The sequence below is a fragment of the Syngnathoides biaculeatus genome, chromosome 2 (genome assembly GCF_019802595.1).
Source record: "Syngnathoides biaculeatus isolate LvHL_M chromosome 2, ASM1980259v1, whole genome shotgun sequence".
Classification (NCBI taxonomy): Eukaryota; Metazoa; Chordata; class Actinopteri; order Syngnathiformes; family Syngnathidae; genus Syngnathoides; species Syngnathoides biaculeatus.
In genome coordinates, this window is record NC_084641.1 from 10,409,167 (window position 1) to 10,419,388 (window position 10,222).

Consider the following 10,222-nt stretch of genomic DNA (forward strand, 5'->3'; position numbering starts at 1 on the left):
GAGCTTATGTTTGTTGGTGTACGCTTTCGGGCTACAGGTTTGTTTTAATGTCAAGATAGTTTCGCTGAGAATCCACTAATTTAATGACATAATAATGAAGTATTCCTAACCTTTAAACTAATAACAAAATAAATATTTGTGTCTCCAGGGTCAAAGATTGATAGATTGGACCAAAAAAATCTCAAATCGATTAGTGTGTGATTTTCTGAACTTGGAATTTTTTTCCTTGGGATCATTCTGAATGTTCTTTCTTTTTAGCTATTAAGATCTTAGTTTTAGACATCTCTAATTCATTCAGCAGACAATACCTTTATTTTATTTTTTGCTTGTTTGTTTTTTATTAATAATTGAGAATATTCCTCTCCAGCCCCTCAAGTCTCTGCAGAGGAGCAGCCAACTACTGGTTCTAATGATTACCCGTCACCTGACCAACAGCAGCCAGTAACTTCTGAGAGTTTGCCCCGCCCCCTCTCTCCTGACAGCCCAGAGATACTGAGCGAGTTGCAGCGCTACACTGCAGGTACGGGAAGCCAGCCGGAGAAGGTGGATGGGAGCAACGTGTACAAACTGCCTTCAGCTAAACTGGCCCAAAGCAACGACGATAACGGAAATGTGAGCCACCAAGATGCCAACAGGGCTAATGTCGTCCAGCCCAACATGGATGTCACAGCTGCACAAGACTTGAGAATCAACACCAAGCGTAAAGCATCCACCCCACTACCAGATGAGCGGTCTAGCAAGCAGCCAACTGTTGGCAAACACTCCACAGCCTCTTTAGCCTCCCAGGGTTTTCCCTACACGGGTGCCTACGGCTTCCCTCTGGGCTTCAACCCCGCCATGCTGGGTGGCTCATTGGGAAACCCAGTCTACATGGGGGCAGGCTCGCCTTTCTTCCACCCATCTCATAGTGCACTTGGTGATCCTAGTTTCATGCCAGAGCTGTTTGCTTTGGGCACAGTCCCCACCTCATCTTCCACCTCCGCACTGTCCACTTCTACCACCACAGATGTCTCAAGCTCCTCATCCCTGGCGTCCTCTGCGTCAAAAGCTTCCACTTTGGCTCTGGGCACCTTACCGCCATTCATGCTGAGCCCCAGCCTAGCTGGCATGGGCGGGATCCTGCCACCAAATTTTGCCCTATCCTATAGTCAATCTCTGGCCAGCTTCTACCGGGGGTCAATGCTCCCCGGTGGGCTTCCCGGTCCAGCAGCAACTCCTGGTCCAGCTGGAGCAAGCTTTCTCTCCCAATACAATATAACTGCTGGCTCAAGTTCCTCATCGTCATCGTCCCCTTCATCATTTTCCCCGTCGGTACACTCTGAGGACCAAAGGGCCAGAGCTATTGTCAATGGCAGGAATGTCAGTAGCCCCAGCAGCTCAGATGACAATGAGGAAGGCATTGAGGTGAACAGCCAATGAAAACAATGATGATCATCCTGTTTGGTGCAGGTTTTTAAAAGATCCTGTGTGGGGCAAGAGACGTGGCGTTAGATGAATGACAACGTGTGCTCTCATTATGTCAAGTGCGCACAGTGTTATCGCTTGATGCTGAATTTCTGAACTTTGTTAAAAATATCGTTTGGACAGAAGTGGATTGAAATCATGAAACCTTGGCCATCTGCCTTTGAAATTTAATCATCACTGGACAAAAAAAAGCCTGCCGTGACTGGAAAGGCTTCTTGTTGTGCTACCGATAAGTGAAAACAAAACAACAGCAGATTTACCAGGGGAAAATGGTTGTATTTTAGTTTAGCTGTAGCAACGGTTATGTTTGTATTCTGTCTGTAGGGATGGAGATAATGGTATAGTTGAGAAATGGACGAATTGTGTTTAAATTGTTGTTGCTAAGTAATTCCTTGAAGCTGTGAAGGCTAAAAGGAGTGAACTTCTTGACTGCAGCCAGCAGATGGACTGTTGGTTTAGTCTCAACTAGTTTGCTCTTTAAACAAGGGGAGCTTGACATCAGCTAATGCCCACGTCCGCACAGACCTCCGCTATGGTTCAAGTCTTCTGTTGCAGTATTCTGCTCAATAAGACGCTGGATGGAATTCAGGACAATTACAGAGATACTCCCATCCAGTTACAAATCTGCCCATTCCCAATTGTTTTGTCACATCTCGTCTTGCTACTGAATATTCAACAGTTTTTTTTAAGAAGTGCGGAAGTATAAGCATTTTCAGCTTCTCTGCCAGGTGAGCGGTATTTTATGATTTTGTTCTTGGAAGGAAATACAAAGAAGACAGGATGATGAGGTAAAACTTCTAAAACCTTAATACAGCAAGAATGTATACCTAATCAAATGCCTTTGAACTAGGCCTTTATAAAAGACTCCTACTGAGACGTGACATCGGAATATCAGTTTTTCTGTAATTTTTTGTATTATTTTACCTTTGCCGAAAAACAGACAGGGGGAAAATGAGGAAAAAAAAACTGTGCTCTCCTCGTAGCGGAGAAACAACCACCAACGCAAAATGCCTTTTGCCGTTTATCTTTCTGAATGTGAACTAATGAGCAAGGAGATGCAAAGAGCGGAGTTGAAATCTCACCCACAGTCTTACTGTAGCCTAGTGACAAATAATGCAAAGCACTCACTCAAGCCTATATACTGTTAATGTACATGCCAACAGGAGTCAAGCTGACCATACCTGAATTTTGGTTTTAGTGTTGTTGTCTGTGTTTGTGTGTTAGTTTGAAATGTGTAAGAAAGAAAGAAAGCAACAGGCGTTCGTGATATTACACTTTTTACTCTGTTGGTGTTTCAATGTTAAGTTGACCTCATTTGTTTGACTTGAGGTCTTTATTGAAATACTTTATGGGGGAACTTTGCCAAAAACAGCATATCTAAATCCTCTGTCATAGAGGATTTTGTCTTAAGCGACCAAAAATAAATACCCTGACTTTACTGTTTCCTCAAATAGTGGGCATCCCTCTGACAGTCATTGTAATGATAACTTCATGGATGTGATTGTTTACACACTGACATTAAAGAGTAAAATGTGCTGTATGTATGTTGCTAACCACACGAGCAGCCCTACCGAGGCACATGTATTGTCTGCAGTCTTTGCTGCACATTACAAAACATGCCAGTACTGGGAGCATTGTGGAATTTTCGTCAAAAAATGTTTCTTTTTTTTTACAAATATTTCCTCCCACATCTTCAGTTAAGTGTATATAGCAAACATCCCTGGCCACTATTTGCGGAAACATGCTATATAAATACTGAATACGGCCATCAGTCAGTGTGACCTCACGGTTAACACTGCTCTACACTCTACAATTAGAGACCTGCATATGGAGACAAGGACCCCCCCACCACACACACACACACACACCACCACCACCATTATGATCAGTGTATTCACCTGTTTTGACATTGTGCTTTCAGAACCAGCAACTCATTTGTTGTACGAAACAAACATCACATCCGTATACAGAGAATAATTGTGAAAGAATATTTGTGCTTCATTCTGAAATTGTGAGTTTACCTGTTTCATTTTTGTCTAGACTACGTGAATTTACCAAGGTTATTTATTACAATGAATATTTATTCATTTGTAGGGTTTTCATAGATTTTTTTTTTTTTTTTTTTTACTTTTGTTGTTACTAAAGTTGGGGGAAACCCCACCACCACCACCGCACACACACACACACACACACACACACACACACACACACACACAACATGAAAAAATGCCCTGGCTCCGTTCCAGTTCATATTTAAGTGCAGCATATGCATGTGTGGACCAACCAATCAAAAATCAGTTTTTCAGAAAGTTGGAGTAATTATCAGCCTGCTGACAGTTACACAAGTCATCTCTTAAAGTTGGTGATTTTGGATAATAATTCATCAGCTTCATATTTTGTTCATTGTCATTTAATGTCTATCCATGTGAAATCTTTCATATAATGACAGAGTCCTTCATTAAAGGTTTGAAGTAAATGTCTGCTCAGAAATGATTATCATAATACATGTCATTTCTGCATATTACACTTCAGCTCAAACCACAGTTAATTGTTCAGCAAAAAAAATTGTTATTGTTAGCATTGATTTTTCTTTTTGTTGTCATATCAGAAGTGATGGAAAAGTTTTGGATGGCAGCTTGCATTCGCTGTACCAAGTTAATTTAATTTTATAAATTTTTCTACTTGAATTTGCATCTTTATTTATACAAATCAAAGGAAGTCCAATGAGCAGAGCTGTCTGGATTTCACGGTGAGAAGATTGAAAGTGTTGCCTCTCATGTGTTGTGAATCCATGGACGGAGGGTTTTCAGTACTTTTAAGTAGGCAAGTTCTTTGTTCGCTTGTTTTTAAAAGTTTGACAATAAAATAACTGTTCCAAATGTTACTTAACTCGTTTTCTTTGCTTTGACAAACACGTTTCTCACACCCTTACACATTCGTACTTGTTTCAAAAGATGCAGGTTTGTTATTTAGTAATTCCTGACAGAATTTAATCTTCGAAACACCTGATCCAGCTTTAAGACATTATGTATTTCTAACTATAGCAATATTTTTGATTTAATTGATTATATAATATATGACTTATGTGTTGTACAGGTAATACAGCATAGAAAAACACTTAAGTATATAAGTAATGCATATATGTACGTATACCCACAAATAATGAAGCACATTTCCTCTATAAATGTGCACAAGAGTGATTTGGTCGTGGATAAAATGTTGAAAAATCATAAACATTTGTTTAATTGTACTCAGAGCAAAGTACATGCACAACGTTAATACATACATTTTTATATGTAGGCATTTATAGAATTAAATATCACTAAACACGTGTGATTATTGATTCCACCAGCAGTCAACAATTTGCAGTATGTAAATAGTATATTTGGTCAAGTTTTACGACTTCAAGCCAAACGTATTGATAGTCCCTATTTGATATGGGCAATTTTTGGGGCACCTTTTTGATAACCGAACACCATTTCCCAGCATGCTCTTGTTAAAAAAAAAAAAGTTACGTGACTTGACGTTTGTTAGCCTAGTCAGCCTGACGGTGGCGAGCGATGTATTTATGTCGTGTTTATGACAGGAGGCGTACTTCATGCTAACATTTCTTTTCACAAGCGTTCGGAGGACAAAAGAAGTTTCAATGAACGAGAAAGGACCCGTGAAAAGAACTTAGTCATTAGCTAACTATTTGACGCTGATTTGTTCAACGTATCCGGGCTTGTTTTGAAAGGCCTGTTTTGCTGGCTTGCTGCTACGGGGAATCTTCGGACTCGCCCGGTAAATGCTGTCAGTGTCTGATGTGGTTAAAGTTACCGCAGGTTAAAGTGCCGGAGGTTTATCTTATCTCATATTCTAACTAAGACGTTTTTGCATGCGTGTGCTCCCTCATGGCGGGCACACGTCAGCTCACAGTTACACGGTTAGCCAGCCAGCTAACTTTAGCTCCTCCGTTTTGACAACCTAGCTATCAAGATATCGCAAGTGTTTTGAACCTTTTCTTCAGTTACTATTGAAGCACTATGTTCTTGCCGCTAATTTTAATGGCTGATTCTCCATTATTTCTCCTCGACACCAATTGAGAAGCAGATCACAAGGTCTCTTGGCTAAAAGGTAGAGATAACCTTTTGCCTCGTTGCACTCAATTGTTTTGCCACTACTTTCTTTCAGACTACCGGGATTGTTGATTGATTGCATTTTTTTAATTTTTATTCTTAGCTGAATGTAATGAATGCCTCTCTGAGGCTTACTTGACGTTATCGTCCAAGGTCGCTTCTAGAGAAATGTGGGTAGTAGCGGTGTCTGGCGCTTCTAGTGTCACCTCTCTGGCTTACTGTTAACCTCAACCCGACTCCACTTGATCTTTAAGTTGTTTGTGCTCCGGAGAGGTCCTTCTCAACATGAATCGTTACCTGCCTGTGGCGAGGCAGCACTTCCTTGCTGCAATAGCGAGCACTAGTGTGGTTGTGAAAGCCATCAGTGCTCTGGTGGTTCTCTTCTACCTGCTCTCCTGGGCCCTGGACACATCGTATGCACTGGGGGTTACCCCGGGCTATCTGTTCCCTCCTAACTTCTGGGTGTGGACACTGGTCACTCATGGGATTGTGGAAGACCATGTGTGGGGTGTGGCAGCCAATGTTGGGACTGTCATGTCATGTGGACGCCTGCTGGAGCCTTTGTGGGGGGCCTTGGAACTGCTGATCTTCTTTGCCGTGGTAAATGTATCTGCAGGCCTTCTGGCAGGCCTCTCCTACCTCCTCACCTATGTGGCCACATTCAACCTGGACTTCTTGTTTGCTGTCCGTGTCCATGGAGTGGCCGCCTTCCTGGGAGGAGTCTTGGTGGCACTGAAGCAGACCATGGGGGATACAACGGTGCTCCGAGTTCCACAGGTGAGGCTAGCAATATCTCTCTGATAAGTAATACCGTTGCCAGCTGGAGGAAGTATGTGTGTCTTGAGTATAAGGATAGGCATTTGATATACCGTGTTCCCCGTTATTCACGGGGGTTATGTTCCTGACTTCCCCGTGAAGAATGAAAATCCGCAAATAATGGTTGCAGCATTAATTAATACACACTGGTATACTGTCAACATGCATAGCCGTATTTGTTTTCGCGTGTATGTAAGCTACCATTTTGGCACTCATGGGGCAGTGAGAAAAAATTGCAATTCACATCTGTAAGAAGAAGATTACATTTTCTTACAACACTACCTTTGTATGCAGGTCATTACTGATGATGCTGTACGCCAGGGATGCTCAATGCATCGATCGTGATCGACAGGCAGTTTTGGTCGATTGCGGTGTGCCACACGGGAGAAAAAAAAAAAAAAAAAAAGACAGCCGGTTTTTTTCTGACCTTTAGCTCACCGCGCATGTGCAAACATCGACAGTACAGGAAAAATGGTAGTTGGCGAGTTCCCCCCTATTTTAAGCCCTCGCTTAAGAAACCTTATCAAAGATGATTATGGTTGCTGCAGTAAACAAGACAAAAATGTATTACATCCGGAATGGGAGGCGGACAACTTTTTAACGATGTCATTTTCGAAGTGCGTTTGCCTCATCTGCCAGTGTAGTGAAATGTGTCGCGGCATTTTCAAACTTTTTATGGAAATTACGACACCGACATTCATTTGAAAGCAAGCTGAGAATGAGAAAAGTGAACAAACTAAAATCCCAATTGGCTGTAGAGCAAACTCTCTGCAGCTGTAATTGAGTACAGTAACAGGGCGCTGAAGCCATGGCTGGTGTGGAAGGACATCGGAAATTGTTTCTCGCTGCAGTTGGCCAAATCCACTGACATGAGTGACACAGCCCAAGTGTGCATTTTCATTCATATGGTTTTTAGTGATCATCAACATGAACTCAGATTGTTACAAAAAATGTTTGTGGTTCACTGTGTTGTGTTCTGCGATTCTGGCTCATGCGGTTATGCAAGGCACACAAATGTACATTTACACATACTTTCAAATAAATATGTTTTGCATTTTTGTAGTGGGTAGATCTTTGTGACTTGGCCATCCTATTTCATCATTGGTCATTCTAAAAAAAAAAAAAGTCACCGCCCCTCGTTGATCGCGAGAGGCTGGCTGCTTGAAAAGTAGATCTTGTGGTAAAAAAGTCTGGGGATCCCTGGTGTACGCACTTACGGTGTCACATCAAAACTCAAATGATCACACAGCAAACAAGTTACTATATCTCGCAAGTAATAAGACAAATAAAAGAATGACTCACGAAATAATTGACAAAAAACGCATTTTAAACGCTATTTACATGCTTTGCGGCATGTTAGTGCGGCACTCAGGTCCTTCATAGTGCCGCAAAGCATGCTGGGCAGTTAGTGAACTGAAGACACAAAATTAGCTGTCGGTGTGAATGTGATTGCGAGTTGTTGTTTAAATGTGCCCTGCTATTGGCTGTCAACCAGTTCTGCGTGTATCCTGCCTCTTGCCCGAAGATTGCTGGGATGTGTTGCAGACTACCCGTGACCCTAGTGAGGATAAGCTGGATGGATTTTTTTTTTTTTTAAATCGCAGGGGTAACCCAGACAAATCTAAAAATTTCCACAGCCATATATTCTTTATGAAAAATGAAGAATACTAAAGCAACTTAGTAATAGAAGAATAGTGTGGGTCCATTATACTTGGCTAAGAATTTTTCCCCTTGAGAATTAAACCCTTTCTTCATTTACCAGGTAAGGCTCAAAGCAGCTCCTGCCTTGGTCCTCCTCCTCCTGGCTTTACTGCGCCTCTCAGGCCTCCTGGAAAGTTCCGCCCCCCTTGCAGCATACAGTTACGGCGCTCTATCCGGCTGGGTGTACCTGCGTTTCTATCAGAGGCACAGCAGGGGCCGTGGCGACATGTCGGACCACTTTGCTTTTGCAAGTTTCTTCCCAGAAGCGCTCCAGCCAGCGGTGGGTCTGCTGGCAGGTTTGGTCCATTCCTCCTTGGTGAAGGTGAAGGTATGCAGGAAGATGGTGAAGAGGTACGATGTGGGTGCGCCGTCGTCCATCACCATCAGCCTGCCGGGGACGGACCCACAAGATGCTGAGAGGAGGAGGTGGGTGAAGAGGAAAAATTTACCCACTCGCCTGTCATATTTTTTAAGCGATAATACAGCAATTTGTTTTCTAAAATCACAGCAAACGACTTCGTCAAAGTGTAAATTATCTAGGTTGGTGCCAAAATGAAACAAAACTTCATCTCAATGCTGTGTACGTATATGTAAAGTGTTTGTTGATTATAATCATCCACTTTGGCCCCAACCGTGCTCGCAGGAATGTTCAGAAGCTGAGATATGTACCAGTAACCAATGCGATTTTTGTCATGCAGCAATTACTCTGCAATGGTCTTGAGACAGCTCTTTGCTCTTCCCATAATGACATGTGACTTGGCTCACACCTGGGCACTGAACAATTAAAATAGTCGTTTGCACTGACAAAAGAGCTGGATTGCTATTTGCTTATTGATAGATATTAGGTGTTGGGCTTGGATTTCCATGCCTTTTTGCTCCTCCATTTCTTCATGTGTCAATACTTGTTTCCGTCATTTCAAATTTTTACATACAACTTGGTTTTTGAGCTTTTTTGTTAAAATTTCTTTGTATGGATTGCTTGCATCGTTCCCGACAGCTGGCGAAATTTTCATGTCAATAGTACCTTTGGAAATATATTTGTGAAACATAATAATGTGTTAACTACTTATTTCAGCCGCTGTACATTTGTCGAATGATGGCTTTGTTGCATCATCTATAAAAAGCAAATCGTCAGGGGGTGTGATGGTGTTACAATATACTTTTCTTTTAATTTGCACATGACTTCCAAATAACAAGGAAGGAATTAACTGTACATCGTTACAGACAACTGGCCCTCAAGGCTCTCAACGAGCGTCTCAAGCGTGTGGAGGACCAGTCCGCTTGGCCCAGTATGGACGACGAGGAAGACGACGAGGTCGACGAGATCCGGACCGACACGCAACCGCTCCTCCCGCATGACCCCTCTTCTGTGCCCCGGACCGCAGTGAGTGGACCTGTCGGCATGAACATCTCCTCCGCCACCTCATCCTCAACGTTACAGAGCGGTGGAGCACAAGCTGACCCGGAGTCGAGCATCATCAGCTTCGAGGACGCACCCTCTAGATCGTAACCTATTAAATCTGATAGATGTGATGATCACGTCGCTGGCAGGTGTACTAACTTACGTGATGCAAGGTGTTAGACCTGTTCATACACCATGGAGTCCAAACGTGGGTTTAGTGAGTCTTTTCACGTCACACGTGTTGGATGTGCACAGTGTAGTCAGTCAGGCCTTCGCTTCCATTTTGCATACAGATGCAAGTTAAGCAGCCATTTTTTTTCATGCCCTGGTTCAATCCCAACTGATCTGAGAAGGGTGCTTTTTTTTGTTTGCTTTTTAAATGAATGACAAGTTGGATATTCACTTTTTTTTGGGGGGGTGTAAAGCAGCCACAGATGTTTGCCAAGAAAACTTGTTCATGACAAAGACATGTCTGAAAAGACAGAACCTACATGCTGCTTCATGGTCAGTGTTTTTTTTGATTTGGTAACACCGTGACAGAGAGGTGAAGTAGACACTGTGTCATCAGCACGAGTTGCTCATGACGGGAGAGATGCTCCACCATCTCAGTAATGAAAAAAGGTCATGGAGATTTAAATGCTAAGTGCCAGCTGCAAATATTCTGGACAGATTTACAGTTTTAGGACAATCTTTCATCTGAGAACTGCTTATTTGTTGTAGT

The 10,222-nt window shown here is 42.5% G+C and overlaps 2 protein-coding genes across 6 annotated transcripts in view; both read left to right on the plus strand.

Moving 5' to 3' along the window:
* Positions 1-4,348, plus strand: part of LOC133507488 (helicase ARIP4-like) — a 73,867-nt gene extending 69,519 nt beyond the window's left edge. For all 5 annotated transcript variants that reach the window (XM_061832560.1, XM_061832568.1, XM_061832594.1 and 2 more), the window contains one exon: positions 368-4,348. In XM_061832560.1, coding sequence (XP_061688544.1) covers positions 368-1,419 — 1,052 coding nt within the window. In that variant the 3' untranslated portion in view covers positions 1,420-4,348. The remainder of the gene's footprint in view (positions 1-367) is intronic.
* Positions 4,349-4,960: 612 nt separating this feature from the next.
* Positions 4,961-9,906, plus strand: tmem115 (transmembrane protein 115). Its single transcript, XM_061832607.1, has 3 exons — positions 4,961-6,359; positions 8,161-8,525; positions 9,324-9,906. Exons 1-3 carry the CDS (start codon positions 5,868-5,870, stop codon positions 9,607-9,609), a joined length of 1,143 nt encoding a protein of 380 aa, XP_061688591.1. The 5' UTR covers positions 4,961-5,867; the 3' UTR covers positions 9,610-9,906.
* The last annotated feature ends 316 nt before the right edge of the window (positions 9,907-10,222 follow it).

Coding starts and splice junctions, on each gene's coding strand:
- tmem115 (XM_061832607.1), top strand. CDS start 5,868: ATGAATCGTTACCTGCCTGTGGCGAGGCAGCACTTCCTTGCTGCAATA. Junction 6,360..8,160: donor CGGTGCTCCGAGTTCCACAG/GTGAGGCTAGCA, acceptor TTCATTTACCAG/GTAAGGCTCAAAGCAGCTCC. Junction 8,526..9,323: donor CAAGATGCTGAGAGGAGGAG/GTGGGTGAAGAG, acceptor ACATCGTTACAG/ACAACTGGCCCTCAAGGCTC.